Here is a 17,264-nt window from a genome sequence, read left to right as displayed (position 1 = left end):
TATATAATATAATCTATTAAAGTAACTGTAACCTATTGGATTAAGCCTAATTTACTACATATAAGTAATTCATTTAATGTGCCTCCGTAGCCAGGTGGGAAGGAGCAGCAGTGCGCAGCACATGCTTCTTGATTAGACCGGGGTTCGAGCCCGTCACCACCAAATACGGAGGATGCGGAGAGGTCAAGGAATGACCACCACACATCCCGGAGCAATATGGCCTTAGTTGCTAATGCTCCTAAAAACCAACCAAACAAACAAACAAACAAACAATTCATTTAATATAGATATTTCTAATACAGAAATATCTACATCATATTAATAGGGAAAAATATGTATTAGATTCACTCCAACAGGTTAATCCAGCAGTTCTCAAGCTTCAGTGATGTAAAAATCCCTTTTAGCTTGAACAGTTTTTCGCCTGTCCCACGTTTTTTATATGTACCACATTTTTTTAGTTTTTATATATTGATAACATATATTTTATATTATTCGTGGACCCGTGAAGCATCTCTATGGACCCCCAAGGAACTGCGGACTGCAGTTTGAGAAATGGGTTAATCTAACATAAATATGCTATTAAATTTGGAAATGATGGTTTCATATGATTAAGCTATTTGCTTAAATTATCTTATACAGTGTTGTCTGGTTTTCTTCAGCAGTACAAAAGCCATTTTTACAATTGGAAATTATAAACTTAGTGAAAGTAAAAGGCAATGAAAGTTTAATTTTTCAGTACACTGAAAAATTAAAGCAAGTAACGTAATGTTATTATTATCATTAGAGAAAAGCAACATTTAATTATCATATGATATGAAGATTTACATTCTCTTCTCCTTAGTAATTTTATTTGAATGGACCTGAAATTTTAGTGAAGTTAAGGTCAGTTGAAGCTTGAGAAAATCTGCACGAGAGGACATACCTTAAATTACCAAAACTTTAAATTATGCATAACTGTATGATATACAAAAAACACTTTATTAACAACATTGAATCGGTAGGCTATCTAATATATCAGGCTACAGTCAGTCTTCGTATAACATGATAGTTGTATTCCTAGAAACCCTCGTGCAATATAAATAACAGGTCTTATGGGCAAAATAGGGTTAGTTGCTGACTACCCAAGATTGAACACGTAACCAAAACATTACCACACACAATAAATAATTGTAAAAAAATACTTACAAAGTTAAAAATGTTAAATTCATAATTTTTCATTTAAATTTAGATTCTTACCTTAAAAATAAATGAAGACACCTTGACGAAGGGTTGAATTAGTGGAATTATGGGGACAGTGGCAGCAGGTTGTCATCATCTCAGAACTGATAGGTGGAGGAGATGCAGATGATTGGACAAAATGTGGTCACACCAGAACTACAGGGCTGTGGCTCATTTTCTGTCCTTCTTCACAAAGTTCCTTCTTTCACAAAGCAGCTACTTATATGGCTCCAAAGTAGATCGAATTGTATGAAGTGCTTTTCTGCTTCTTTTTGCATCGTAATTGTTATCTTCTGGCCACTGTACACCTTTCTCAAATGAATGCAAAACTGAAGATAACTGTGAAGTAGAAAGCTGTTTTATGGCAGCTTGCAGGCATTCATCTTCGTTGTCTTCCCCCACCTTCCAACTGTCCTTCAGCAACAAGTTGTTACAGTTCTTCAGTTGAAAGTTCTTCATGAGACTGAATCAACTCTTCTAAGTCTTCTTCCTCCAACTCCTTGCAGCCATCCTTTGTGAGGGAAACACAATGTCCTTTTGATTTAGGAAGCTCCTTTACAGGATCAAAGCCTTTAAAATCACGAATAAAATCTGATAAAACAAGGCCACCATGCAAGTAGTCTTTTGTCGCCCCGTTCCAAGCTTCCACAATTATGTAACTTGCTTTCTTAATGTTGAATCGCTTCCAGAAGCCCATAACTTTTCGATGCATTTTCACCCTCTGTTGCTGCTATCAACATCTTAAATGTGCGTCTTGTATAATAGTGCTTAAAAGCAGCAATTACTCCTTGGTCAAGTGGCTGGATAATAGATGTTGTGTTAGGAGATAAAAACAGGACTTTGATGTTTGGTGACAGTTCAGCAAGGGTTGGAGGATGACTTGGTGCATTGTCCGAAACAATTAAAATCTAAAAATCCAATTTTTTCTTTTTGCAGTAGCTTCAAAACACATCCTCAATCACATCAAGTAAAAGATCAGTGAAGATCTGCTCTGTCATCCATCTTCTGCTACTCCTAAAGCAGTGTTTCTCAACCGTTTTTTAATTATCACCCCCTAAAGGACTTTTTTTAGACAATTTTTTTTCCTAATCATCCCCCATGAAATTTTAAACAAGAAAATACTTTATAGTTACTCTTATTTTATTCAGTGGGATTTCTGAGCCTGGTGCTTCTTAGCTAAAAGTTCAATGTTTGGTATGGTATTAGTAAGTTTAATTCTAAATTCTCTTGAACTTACATCAGTCCTGTTTCTTTCCTTTGTTAATATTTTATTTACTGAACTAAAACCACTTTCAACCATATAAGATATTTGAAAACAAAGAAGTACTTTGGCCATTTCAGACCACATTGTTGGATAAAGAAGTTCAGTTGTTTCTGATCCCCACAACTCATCCATTCCACCTTTTTGGAATTTATGTTTGTGTTCTTTGTTACATTTTAATTCAATGAGTTCTTCATGAATTTTTTCACTTGCAGACCAGGCATCGCATGCAATTGGATCTAACATCCATGACCTCACTTCAAAAGAAAATAAATCTGAAAATCTATTTTTAATTTCACCTTTTAAAGAACACAAATGATCTAAACAATTCTTAAGACCATTCTCGGTGAGAGATTCATTGATTTCAGCTAACCATACCATGAAATTGTTTTCAAATATTTCCAATATTTCAGCGAAGGCTTTTAATATGCATTTGCAATCTATCACCATAATTAATTTCCCTTGAATCTGAAGTGATACTTCATTAAGTTTTTGAAAAATTCAAGTTTTATAGTATACGTTGTTTTTGTGTTTGCCGATCTCCTTTGCTAAATCTGTGTCTCTTTCACTTTCTAAAAAACTAATTATTGTATGAAAAAAGATTTTACAATTCTTGTTAGACAGTTTCCTTTAGAAAGTCATCTCACTTCTGTATGTAAAACAAGCCTCACATGCTGTCCTTCATTATAAACACAAAATTTTCTGAAAAGGCAATCATATTTGCTATGTGACTTTATTTTATTGATGGTTTTAATAACTATACTGAGAGATTGATAAAGAACTGGACTAATATTTTTTGCAACCAGATAATGTCAGTGCACATTGCAGTACACTTCAAGAACTTCGAGACATATTTCCTTTAGGTGGGCTATATAAAACCTTTGTCTTCCAACCATGGAGGTAGCACAGGATACCAAATTTTCCAATGGTACTTGTTTTTCACAAACCATGTTTTTAAAAGAGCAAAAATGGATGTGCCAGTACAATCAGTTTCTATACATTTTATAAACAACATATCTTTTAGCAATTTACAATCACCATCAAAATAACGGCTTGCCATTAGAAGGGCATTTTTGTCAGTAACTGTGGATTCATCAATCTGAATAGAAAATTTTCTCGTTTTTAATTTGCCAATTGGCTGCTCTTCAATGTTAACTGACATCTCCTCAATTTGTCTTCGAATTGAATCGTTGCCCAATGGCAATACTTTTAAAATAAAGGAAGGATTTTGATGCATCACTGTTGAAATTAGTCTCTAATGCAGGTCGTATAACAGTCTCAGCAACTGTATGAGCACTACCAGTTTTTGCAATGATTTCTGCAATTTTATAAGAAGCAATCATTCCATTGTCATTTGTTTCTGTGTTCTTCCTAAATAAGGAAGTAATAGTGTTACGTTGCTCAATTTTTAAATTTAAAATATTCGATTTAAATTTAAGTTTTAATTTTTTTAAATATTCGATATGTTTACCAACTTTATCAGGATGTTTCCTTTTTAAGTTATCTAAAAGTCTTGATGGTTTCGTAGCTTCATTTTAAAAAGAACTATTACACATAAGACACATGGACTCTCTTGAGTTGAATGGGCTTTCAATAAAACCATGAACTAGATATTCATCCAGATACTGTTGACACTTTTCTTTTCAGCACTTGACATGATTGATAATGGGTTGAATAACTACAAAGAATTAAATAATAAAATATAAACTATTTTTATTTAACTCTCATAGCCCATGTCACTCACATAAGCACCGTGGATCAAAAATAAACAACTTCCACATATAAACAATAAATCAATACTAATTGTCACTTAGAAAGTAGAAACAATAGACTGAAACATTTCCTCATACCATCCATGCCTTATATATTGACCAATGAAACAAAAGAATAAATAAATAAACCATGCCCACCATGCCACAGCCAAGGTCGCAGCTGTCGGAAAGGCACAAACGCCAACAACTGCAGAGACATTGCAAACACCTCTGAAAGCACTTAGGCATTTAATGCCTATGAAAAGCAAAGGTGGGTGAATTAAATCACACCCACCATCTCCTTTTATTAAAATTTCTCACTCAATCCTAATATAATATACATATATGTTAAAAATCAGTTGTCTCTGGGGAAAAGAAAACTCAATGAAAGGTTTTATTTTCCTAAATTAAATATTATGGAATAAGATGTCATCAGTTAGGATTGAACGTTGGAGGGCCACAAAACCATTGTAATACCCATGATTTTTTCATCCCCAAAAACCAATTTTTTCCACCTTGGGGACGATATCACCCCATTGAGAACACCCTGTATTAAAGTAAAAACCCAGGGTAAACCTTACAATCCATTTTAATGCATGCGGATTGGCTGCATGATAAACAGCAGACTTCAAGTCACTTCAAGTTTCAAGTCACCATTTGCATTTGCTCCTAACATAACAGTCAATTTATCCTTAGCAGCCTTGAAGCTGGAGCTCATGCTTCCTCCCTTGAAATATATGTTCGTGATAGCATTTTTTTCCAATATCCTGTCTCATCAAAGTTGAAAATTTGGTCCCCTGTGTAGCCCTCTTCCTCAACTAGTGTCTTCAGTATTGGCAGAAATGCCTTTGCTATTTCATCTGCACTTGCAGCTTCACCTGATAATTTCACACTATGGTAAATGTGATGTTTCCTGAAATTATTAAACCAGCCACTATTGGCAGTATAGGGAGGCTCTTCTTGAGAGTTTCAGCTTTATTTTGCCATTAGCAATATCTGAGGTCTTCAAATATTGCTAATGCTTTTACTTTTATTGTAAGCAAACTTGCTCCTGATCTCTTCTTTTGTTTGATCTTCTATTCAAACAGGTAACAGACATTCCATCTCTTCCCATTCTTTGTCTTGATCTAATGGATTTTATTATGCATTGAGTTGTTCCTGCTATGAAAGTTGCTTTTATTTTCCCTGCATTCTTTCTAATTGTGCTCAGCATTGCCTGTAGCATGCACAATATCACATGTTCTTTCATTCCGCTCAAAGCGTTTCTCAATTTTGTTTTTTCCTCTATCAATATTGGTTTTCTTTTTTATCTCTGAACCTGTAGTACCTTCACCAGTGGGCGACTCCGTAGCCAGGTGGGAAGGAGCAGCAGTGCATAGCACACGCTTCTTGATTAGACCGGGGTTCAAGCCCGTCACCACCAAATACGGAGGATGCGGAAAGGTCAGGGAAATGACCACCGCATATCCCGGAGCAATATGGCCTTAGTTGCTAATGCTCCTAAAAACCAAATAACATATAACAAACCTTCACCAGCACGCTTCCTTTGCACACTTTTTTCAAGTATTTTACTCATTTTTAGGGAATAAAGCATAATTACAGTATAAAAAGAACAAAAATGAGGAGGCACATTTGAAACACAAACAAAGCAATGTGCGAGTGCCATTTCTTGTAATGACAAAGGTGAATTGTGCATAAGTGAATTCAGTTCATGTTATATACGGATCGCCACCCCTATTTATAAATCATATATGAACGAATTTGTGTAGAGTAAATGCGTGTTATACGAGGACTGACTATATTTAATTGTAGAATTAATTAAATTCGAACTCCTCTTCCACCACTTTCGTTTTGTCCGTGCTGGTTATTACCTGGTGGTTTAAATTATTTTCTATTTTAGCATTTAGCATTAGCATTAGTAGAGGCATATGATGCAAGAAAGCAAGCTTATTCAGCATCAGCCAAAAAAAAAAAACAACCACTACTCCCATTTCACTCCTCCGTTCGTTCGAAATACCTGTCCAGCTGAGCCTTAAATTTGTTTAGGCTATCAACTTCAACAACAAGCGATGGGAGTCTATTCCACAAACCAACTGCCCGCTGGCTAAAGGCAAATTTCCGCACATCTATCCGACATCCGTCCTTCCTCAATTTGAATTTATGCCCTCTCAGGTGATTATTCTGAGCAAGAAGAAGAATCCTATCGGCATTGAGCATGCTCAAGCCATTCAAAGCCTTATACACCTCTATCAGATTACCTCGCCGATGCCTAGTCTCCACGCTCTGTAATTTGCAAAACTTAAGCCTTTCTTCGTAAGAGCAACCCTTTGTTCCATTCACTAATCTTGTTGCCCTTCTCTGTACTCGTTCCAGCAGCTCTACATCCTTCTTGAAATGAGGCCTCCAGACCTGTATACAGTACTCAAGGTGTGGCCTGACCAATGCCTTATACAAGGGAATAATCACATCCCTGTCCCTGCTAGAAAAATTCCTGTATATCATTGACAAGACACCATAAGCTACTCTTGCAGCTCGTCTGCACTGCTCAGAGAACTTCACATCTGCCTGCACAATTACCCCCAGGTCCTTTTCATTCTCTACCACTGTCAGCGTAGTACCACAGAGTTGATACGTTGATCTGGGGTTACTGTTTCCCATATGTAGTACTTTACATTTGTCAATGTTAAACGTCATTTGCCACCTCTCAGCCCATCTGCCCAACCTTTCCAGATCCTGTTGCAGCAGCATAGTATCAGTAGTGTCCTTAACAACCCTGCCAACCTTGGTATTGTCTGCAAACTTGGACATTAAGCCTGATACACCATCATCAATATCATTTATAAATACAGAAAACAACAATGGACCCAACACTGAACCCTGAGGAACTCCACTAATAACATTAGTCCACGTTGAGCAGTGTCCATTGATTACCACTCTCTGTCCATTGATTACCACTCTCTGCCACTCAACCATCCCTTTATCCATAGCAGCAATTTGCCTCCAATGCCACACTTCTCCAATTTGTGCAGCAGTCTTCCATGCGCAACAGTATCAAAAGCCTTTCTAAGATCCAAATATATAATATCAAAGTTATTCCCTGCATCCAGTTCTTTTGTGACTACATCATAGTATCCAATCAAATTGGTCAGACAAGACCTGCCCTTAACAAAACCATGCTGTGTCTGAGCTATAACAGAATTCTTGTCCAGATGATCCTGCAGTGCTTCTTTAATCAGTGCCTCCATTAATTTTCCTGGAACCGAAGTTAAACGAACAGGTCTATAATTACTTGTGTCAGCCTTTGATCCTCCTTTGTGAATTGGGGTTACATTTGCACATCTCCAGTCCATGGGTACCTCCCCTGAGTCCAAAGAAGCTCTCATAATTATGGCTAGGGGTTTGCTTACTTCCTTTGCTGCTTCCTTTAATATAACTGGATAGATCCCATCCACCCCGGGTGCATTTTTTATGTTTATCCTCAACAATTTCTCCTCCACTTTCCTCTCAGTTATTAGAAAATCATCTAGCTCACTGCCAATGTTTACTTCACCTACGACATTCCCCTTCCTGAATAACTCCTCATGTGTGAATGTAGATGCAAAATACTTGTTTAGATTGTTAGCCACCTGAGCTGGATCCTCAACTGTTGAACCATCAACATCCAGTGGACCAATCTGATTCATCCCTTTCCTTCTTGAGTTTAAATAGGTAAAGAACTCTTTTCTGTTTTTCTTTGCATCCTTTGCCAAGGATTTCTCATAATCTGCCTTTGCCTGCCTAATCTCCTTTGTGACTTGGTTACAGACCAACTTATATCTATCATAGGCTTCCATGTCACCCATTAATTTGTATGTATCCCATGCATTTTTCTTCTCTGCCATATGTCTCATTAGTTCATCTGACAACCATTTAGGCCTGAACCTTGAACAATATTTCTTGGTTGGTATGTAAAGCCTGGTAGCTTCCAAGATTAGTTCCTTGAATGCTTCCCATTTTGAATTTGCTGTTGGTAACATCATCAGTTGGTCCCACTGTATAGAATTTAAATACTGTCTCAGACCATCATAGTCGCCTTTACGAAAGCAAAAACCCTTCCCTTTACCTCTGATGGTAGTTACCTCCTTGAGTAAATCCCACTTCAGCACACTGTGATCACTGCCACCCAGTGGTTCCTTTATCTGCAGATTCCTAATGCATGAAGAATCACTACTGATAATCAGATCAAGAGTATTACTCCCTCTAGTTGCCTCCCGAACATGCTGGTGTAGAAAACAATCATCCAATAAATCCACAAAAGCCTTGCTAGTGTGTGAGTGACCAACCCACAAATTCCAGTCAATATCTGGGAAATTAAAATCCCCCATTATAAGACTCACTGATTTACTGGCCCATTCTATTTCCCTGTACAGTATCTTATTATACTCATCAGAGTCATTAGGCCTATAGCACACTCCTACTCTCAATTTTGATTTACCTGTGCTTATGTCACACCAAACTGACTCGACACTGCCCTGTCCATCAATGTCGACTGGCTTCACTTCCTTGGATTTTATGTGTTTTTTAACTAATAGCATAACCCCTCCTCCCCTCCTGTCCTGTCTATCCTTTCTATACACATTGTACTCCCCAAATTCCAGTTCTGCATTCCTTATATCTGTGTGACACCACGTCTCTGATATCCCAACAATATCTGCCTTTGATGTTTTGAGCAATACCTCAAATTCATCAAATTTATTTACTAAACTCCTAGCATTGGTGTACACGCAAGTATACATGCACCTGTTTCTATTCTTAGCTACCCTAACACAACCCATGTGTTTACTTGTACCGCAATGACTTCCAGCAGTCTCTGAAATATCCTGCATCTTGTTTTTCAGGCTTCTGCTCATTCCAATTGAAGCAGTGCAAGAATCTCTTTCACCTCTGCCAGTGGCTACTGTTAATCCATTAGTCTTTGTCTCCCCCCAAGCTAGCAGTTTTCCGACCCACCTAACACTGCCTCGATAGCATCAGCAAATATTCTTGCACCCTTTCTATTTAAGTGTATCCCATCCCTGTAAAAGCAATCTCTCCTGTTAACAAGTACATTCCAGGCTGAAAAAAATTCTACCCCTTGAGCCTTGCACAATCTTTCCAGGGCCGAATTGATCGACAAGGCTCTCATCATATACTTCCTCCTATCGTGTCTGGGCAGAATTGCAGACACTTTCAAATTCAACCCTAATTTTGTGATTAAGAAGATCACCCAAGTTATGTATAATATTTTCAGCACCAAAGGCAAATACTACACAGCCAAAATTTTTGACAAACATGTTTGGGATTGAACAACAAGTTCTTTGCCAAATTATTTTTAACAGTAACCCTTCGCCCAGTTTGTGCGAAGGGTTACCGTTAAAAATAATTTGTTACCAAATTTGAGAACGCCAAGTTTCCCATTAACTTAACTAATTCTTTCTACTTGATTCTTTAAATTGCTTAGCTTTGTGAAATTTTTGATTATAAATTAATATCGTTCTATTACGTTTTGCTAAAGTAAAATTTTTTTTTAATTGAGGGCACTTTGGAAATCATTGGAAGTTCATGTTTCTCATTTCTGATCCCACAATTATTGTAAAGGGGCCTTTTCAAATGTCCCTTTATAGGAGAGGCATTGGAAAAGTTTGTGGCCTGAGAATGAAAGAGCAGTGGTACAGCATTAAAAAATTTTGTACTTAATGTATAGCACTTCAAATAGTAACTCACCATGTTTATGGTTTCAGTAAAGTCTGTTTTTTTTTTAAATTATTTTGTGTGAATGAGGAAAGATCAACAAGATCAGTCACCGTGCAATCATCCAATATTTGGGAGGGGACAAAGGAACTAACAGCAAAGGCAATTCATGTAGATATGGTTAGAGCATTGGGGAAGGAATTGTGTGTTCTGTGATCAACTTGTTGTGTGTGGGACAAAAGACTTATTTCCCTGAGGAAAAACCATGCTACCCCCTACCCTTTCTGTGGCAGACCCAATTTAAACACAGGGCTCACATCTGGTGAGTATGGGCCTGGCACACCCAGGATTCTGAGTTGGATATCATCATTCTTCTCTTTCTTAGTGATTCCCTTCTACTTTTGTTTCTCTCTCTCTCTCTCTCTCTCTCAGGGTAACTCGGGAATTTTTTTTTGGCTGCTGCAGCATAAGCCTCAGACTTCCTTACACCATATATAGCTAATAGTAATAACAGTTTGATATTCTGCCACTTTATTTAATGGAAGTAGTAGTCAATGGAACTTACCTTTGTTCCATTTTGTCTAAAAACACCAGTTTATCAGAATAGATATACTTCTTCTTTTTGGAATTAGGCTGCTTTTTATCTCTTTTATAATTATCTCTGATGTGTTTCCACTTCTTTTGTAACTCACGAACTATAAACAAAAAGAAAAAAAGAAATCTGTCTATTATCTACACATCAAATATATACAATACAAGTTTTCATGTGCTTTCTGCTTTTATTTAACTTTTTTTTTTTTTTCGACTCTGATACTGAAGTGCTGTATGATATATTAAAAGTCTTTTCCATTTGAAAAAATAATAAAAATATTGTGTACCAGGTACATAATGTGTCCTGCCGCTAGCATATTTAACGTGCTTTACATTTAAGAGTCATTGGCAGGCATTAAAAACGTTTAAATTTTCAGATATTAATAAAATTCATGGATAATAATATAACAATGTTTTTATTTTATTAATAATAATTACATATCGGTTACTGAAAGTATTGGTCTGTGATGACTAAAGTAGGATATACAATTTTTTACATTGAAGCGATTTTAGTTCACCACTAAAAACACCATCTACAGTTGTTCTATTATGTGTAGTATTTATCGAAAGATCTGATGATATGTCCAAGTTGAAGAATGTTTTCATAAATGTGCAGAGCTCTTTTCCAGCTTCAGAGTTTAATTGTAAAGAAAAAAATTACATTCAATCTGAAAACACCAGGTGACTTGAAACCAGATGTGTTTTCAAATGAATGCATTTCCCAGTTTCCAAAAGGTTTTTTTTTTTTTTTTTTTTTTTTTTTTGTATCTTAAAACCATGTATCTTAACTATTTCAGTTTCTAAATTCCTTAGCTTTCCAACATTTCCTTGATCACATGTTCATATTTTCCACTATCCTGGAAAAACTACTGCAATTTTCAGAGTTTTGATGCAAAATTTCATTAAACTTTAAACTAAATTTAAGCATAAACTTAAAATATTGTTGCCATCATACAGTATGATTCCAACAATAAGAATTACAATAATTCGTTCTGGCGGATGCTGAAGATGTCGTCATTTCCGTTACGCTTTTCGCACGACGTTTTTTCATTACAAAGTTTTTGGAATAACACCAGTAAAACTGTTTTTAACGTCAAAAAAAAAAAAAAAAAAATGAATATTTCTACTAACGTGGCAGCTATATGCATCGACCTGTGCTACCAGGGGCTCACATCTGGTGAGTATATGCTTGGCACACCCAGGGTCCCGAGCTGGATATCATCATTCTTCTCTTTCTTGGTGATTCCTCTCTCTCTCTCTCTCTCGGTAACTCGGGAATTTTTTTTTTTTTTTTTTTTTGGCTGGTGCAGCATAAGCTTCAGGCTTCCTTGCACCATATGGCCAATAATAATAGTAATAATAACTTTCTGTTTCTCGGGCGTTGAAAACGTTCTCTAATAGCAACCAAGAATCATTCAACTGATTCAGCGGCAGAAAGGTGTAACAAGCATAATGTGACCGGACGTCGCGGATTATGCGGGACAGTCCCGGATTCCAGCCGTTTGCCCCGCATTGCAAAACTGTCCCGGATTGGACATGTAGCCTCCATTCTTAATGGCAAATATTAAGTAATGGAGGCAACATTGTTTGCAGGGAACCACTGGTACAACGGAAAGAGTTTTTTTTCGGTAGTTTTTTTTTTTTTTTGATAGTTGTTGGCGCATCGGCTTCTGTGGCCATAATGCACCTCCCAAGGTTTTTGCAGTACTTTGATCCAAGCCCGAGGCGTGATTCGAACCCGCGACCTTTGGGTTGCCAGGCAGGCACTTTACCCACCCGGCTAGCCCGGTCGGCTTTTCGGTAGTAAATAAGCTGTGTAGTCAACAAAAACACAATTGACCGTAGAAACGCCAAATGCGGTACTACAAGTTAAGTGCAATTTTGCTCATTTTTGTGAAGAATTTTACGAAGAAACAGCAAATAAGGAAGAATTATTAAGACAAATTCACTCAGCGGAAAAATATTTAATTATATTATTTAATTTCTCTTGTTTTTAGTGTAAAATGATTTATTATTTCGCAGAAAAAAAAAACTAACATTTTTTTACTAAACAAAAATGAAAATCGATTAAAAACAAGTGTTTTTCATTTTTAATCGATTTTCATTTTTTTTTTTTTTTAGTTCATTTTTTCCAACCCTCTAATAAGTGTTTTTTTTTTCCTTCTAATTACAATTATTTTTCTCAGTTCACATCCTTCACACAACCTTCTGATCGTTACGTAGTGTAACACGGGTGTATCGTATACTTAAAGTGACCAGTCGTCCCGGATTTCAGTCGTTTGCCCCGCATTCAAAATTTCTTAATCATATACATTATATTTATTATCTTATTTTTATTTGGTCTAAATTAAAAACATCGTTTTAAATGCAAAGTGAAGACAGATTCTCTACAAGAGAAAATCACAATAAGTTAGCATTTGTCCCATTTTACGAATATTATTATTATTATTATTAGCTATATGGTGCAAGGAAGCCTGAGGCTTATGCTGTACCAGCCAAAAAAAAATTCCCAAGTTACCCTAAGAGAGAGAGAGAGAGAGAGAGAGAGAGAGAGAGAGAGAGAAGTAGACGGGAATCACCAAGAAAGAGAAGAATGATGATGTTTCGATCACACAAGTTGTCTGTCCAACATGAGGGATACCTATACTGAATTTTAGCCTTTCTGTGGAAAAAGAAATAAAAATAAAAAATAGACTATTTTTTTTTTGGCTAGAATCCAGAGAGCGGTACCCCCTTCAAAATGGCGACGAGAAGCGGGGGAAAGCAGTGATTGACAGGTTGTGACTCCGCCCACCCACTACATCCCCCTCTTCGTTTCAGGCGGTCGTCACGTGACACGACGTCATTGCAATTTCGTCGCATTTGCTTGCTGTTGTTACAGTACTGTTATGTCATGTGACATCCGCCACGTGCAGTCGTCGAGAAGAGGGGAAAAGCAGTGAGTGGGCGGAGTTACGAACCGTACGTCACTGCTTTCCCCCTCTTCTTCTCGACGCCATTTTCTAGGGGCACCTTTATATTTTGTAAGTGAATTTTTTTTTATAAATAAATTTAAAAATATAATGTGCATATTGTTTCTAGGAGGGTTGTAAAATTCTTCCCCTCTCCAGATGTCCCTCATTGGAATACTAAAGATCTGGTCACTTTAAATAAGCATAAACTTAAAAGTTTATGCGACTTACGGTGAATGATGATCACCATGGTAATAAAAGTTTTTGAAAAGTCGGCTGCATTCAAAACCCACGACTTATTATTATTATTAGCCAATATGGTGCAAGGAAACCTGAGGCTCATGCTGCACCAGCCAAAAAGAAAAAAATTATGAATTACTCCGAGGAGGGGGGGATTCACCAAGAAAAAGAAGAATGATGATATCCAGCTCAGGACCCTGGGTGTGCCAAGCCCATACTCACCAGATGCGAGCCCCTGGGGTTAGAATAATTGAATTTATACTTTATTTTAAAAATATGAAAACTGTTATTATCTATATCAATTATTATAAGCGGCCCTCTCTCTCTTAAAGTAGTACAATTTAACCCTAAGGGCTCACATCTGGTGAAGTATGGACTTAGCACACCCACGGTCCTGAGCTGGATGTCATTATCCTTCTTCTTGGTGATTTCCTTCTACTTTTTTTTTTTTTTTCTCTCTCTCTCTCTCTCTCTCTCTCTCTCTCTCTCTCTGCGCCTCCGTAGCCAGGTGGGAAGGAGCAGCAGTGCGTAGCACACGCTTCTTGATTGGACCGGGGTTCGAGCCCGTGACCACTAAATACGGAGGATGCGGAAAGGTCAGGGAGTGACCACCGCATATTCCCGGAGCAATATGGCCTTAGTTGCTAATGTTCCTAAATAACAACAACAACTTCTCTCTCTCTCTCTCTCTCAGGGTAACCCATTTTTTTTTTTTTTTTGGCTGGTGCAGCGAAAGCCTCAGGCTTCCTTGCACCATATGGCTAATAAAAATAACCTCATGGAGAATACTTTAATAATTATTCTTTTTATAATTTAATCAATTTTATATTTTTTGGATGAATATTGTTAATATTCATTCAAAAATATAATATTCATTAAACTCTTTCTGGGCCTACATTAAATAAATCTCGGTCCAGATAGAGTTTGCTACACAGTTGTTTAATTGGACTACATATGGTCCAATTAACTTGTGGTCATAAAACTATTGAATTCTTAAATATTGTTAATATTTTTAAAGGATAATATTTGATCAATCAACTGGAAGAATACGACTGCAAAATCAGTGAACAGAGGTATGCGCAAAAATTTAGAATTTATTTGTAATATAAATTTTATGATAACCATATTTCCGTTCGAAAAAAAAAAAAAAAAAGAATAACTTCTTTTTGAAGTTAATACGTATTCTGTTTACATCATTTTCTGTTTACACTTCGGAACAGTCACCAGAGGTCACTCGAGCTTCTACTTTAATTATTATATTGTTATTTCGACACTATAACGGAGAATAGCCGACCGGGCTAGCCGAGTGGGTAAAGTACTTGCCCGGCAACCCAAAGGTCGCGGGTTCGATTCTCGCCTCGGGCTTGGATCAAAGTACTGCAAAAAAAAACCTTGGGAGGTGCAATATGGCCACAGAAGCCGATGCGCCAACAACTACCAAATCAAAAAAACATAAAATAAATAAATAAATAACTGAGAATTAACGAAGGTTTTCTCTTCTTCAGTAACTTTACTGTTTTCTCTTCTTCAGTAACTTTACTGAAGAAGAGAAAACCTGTAAGCTATATTTGTTCTAATATAAAAAGATTTATTATATTTTAAAAATAGGCCCCCGTAGCCTAGTGGTTAGGCGCGCGGGTGCATAAGTACACGTGCCTTGAGTTACCGGGGTTCAAGCCAGTGATTGCTAAATACGGTGCTGTTTCTTGTATTCGGTCTATCTTGTGAACTCCTCTGACCGTTTGGTCATCCCGGAGTATAAACAGAAAATTTATTTTATTTATGTGTTTTGTCAATTACGATGACTAGCTTTCGAAACTTTAGCCAGTTCTGTGGACATGTGTGTGGCAGGCACGCAGCCGGTGGAAAAAATGCATTCATTTTAGCGCTACTTCGCATGTGTACAAGTGGGCGCTCGCATTCTCTCAGACTGCTGACTTATTAAACATGAGTTTAGTATGTACTGACTTACTAAACTAATGACGTATTTGGTCATCACATGACCAAATACGTAGTGGCGCCATAAACATCACGTGACCTGTTCGGAGAAGCAACGCCTGTCAAACACGGCGTCAGGCCACGCCCTCGGAACACTCAAGGCATCCGTACCCTTTTGTAAACTTAACCAAAAATTTGAAAATTATTTGAAAGCATATTTTCCTTACTTTGAATTTTTCTTTCGGCTGCTTCTTTTTCTTGCCAATCAGGATATAATGCTGATGCCATTTCTTCCCATGCCTTATTTTTAGCATTCTTATTGTTGAATGTTTCACCGGTCAGATCCCATAAACATGGACGAATTTTCACCTGAAGGATGAATTTTTCAATGTCTTTAGCGGGTATTGGCATTTCCTCACAAATTGTGTTCAAACAACCGGTTTCGACGTTCGCGAAGTTTCCAGACCTGCGTTTAAAACGCTGCCGATGGCAGATTCTTCACGGTGTGTCAAATCCCACTGAAGAAAAGAGTACCTTTGTAGCTGTCATATTTCGAACGAATATCCAGTTGAGATGAAAAGGAATGGATCTTGTCAGGCATCTTGGCCTTACATCAGATCGACCATGAGTAGTGAGCGATTAATTGAAATTCAAATTTGGCGTTTGGAGGGGTTTCAGAAGAACGATAATTTTCCGTGCTGAGGGTTGTCGCCACTCAAGGCGAATCACTACGCCTCTCTCTTGTAACTGGTGGTGGTAATGTGAGTGGAGCATGAAAGTCTAGTGCAGGCGAACCTTTTTAAGTGTCGGTGCCAAAATTGGCTAAATCTTTTTTAAAAAATACTACCCTCGCAAGCCAATATTCAAGACATTTAATCACACAATTTTGTCAGTACGTCTCACCGCTCCGACTTCAAAGTAACCACTGCATGAATAAGGCTGTTTACTGAACGGTGTGACGTCACTAGATGCCTGGCAGAGAGAACGAGCGTGCGCAGGTCACGATTTAAGGTGGATTCCTAGAGTGATGTTGTTTCGAAGTTCAATTTTTTTTTTTTTTTTCTGGTGCTTTGAATTCCGCGTGCCCAAAAAAAATTGTACGCCTGCCATGGGTCGCCAACCCCTAGAAACCTTCAGTCGCTGACTGCAACTTATGGCCCGTTTCACTGGGACGCCTTGTTATTGCACGCTTTTCTACTGCATCGTTATAAAACCGCACGGCAATGCGATACCACCATATGTAAGTGGCAGTCGATTCCATAGCTGCACCCACAGGGGGAACACGAATATAAATCCTCAGGAGCTTGCTTTCTTTTATATGGTACTGTGAAAAATCCGAGCGATCCCTAGTGCCATTTTCCTTAGGCCTATATAGAACATGCAACTGACATTACCAAACATGCCCGAGTGATGAAGAGCGAGAGTGCAGTAGCAGGCGCTCGTTGAGTCATCCAGGGTTTAAGCCCGTGACTGCTAAATACGATTAATGTTTGTATTGATAATTTATTGTGAACTCCACTGACCTGGTGGTTGTGCCGGAGTATAAACAAGAACAAAGCCTGTGGCGTTCCTCATAATTATGTTCACGACAAATAAGGATACAGT

At 37.5% G+C, this 17,264-nt stretch overlaps 1 protein-coding gene across 1 annotated transcript in view; it reads right to left on the bottom strand.

Annotated features, from left to right (window-relative positions):
- LOC150084109 (uncharacterized) overlaps positions 1–16,627 on the bottom strand; it is a 44,763-nt gene extending 28,136 nt beyond the window's left edge. Inside the window, exons 1-2 of the mRNA XM_090376120.1 lie at positions 15,887–16,627; positions 10,505–10,634 (exon numbers count right to left, since the gene is read on the bottom strand). Of these exons, the coding sequence (XP_090232246.1) occupies positions 10,505–10,634; positions 15,887–16,070 (314 nt within the window). The 5' untranslated portion in view covers positions 16,071–16,627. The remainder of the gene's footprint in view (positions 1–10,504; positions 10,635–15,886) is intronic.
- Positions 16,628–17,264: the final 637 nt, after the last annotated feature.

This window comes from Mastigoproctus giganteus, chromosome 6, assembly GCF_048544385.1.
Source record: "Mastigoproctus giganteus isolate SK-2022 chromosome 6, ASM4854438v1, whole genome shotgun sequence".
NCBI lineage: Eukaryota > Metazoa > Arthropoda > Arachnida > Uropygi > Thelyphonidae > Mastigoproctus > Mastigoproctus giganteus.
The sequence above is the reverse complement of the archived record's forward strand: the minus strand, read 5'-3'. Positions and strand labels throughout refer to the sequence as shown.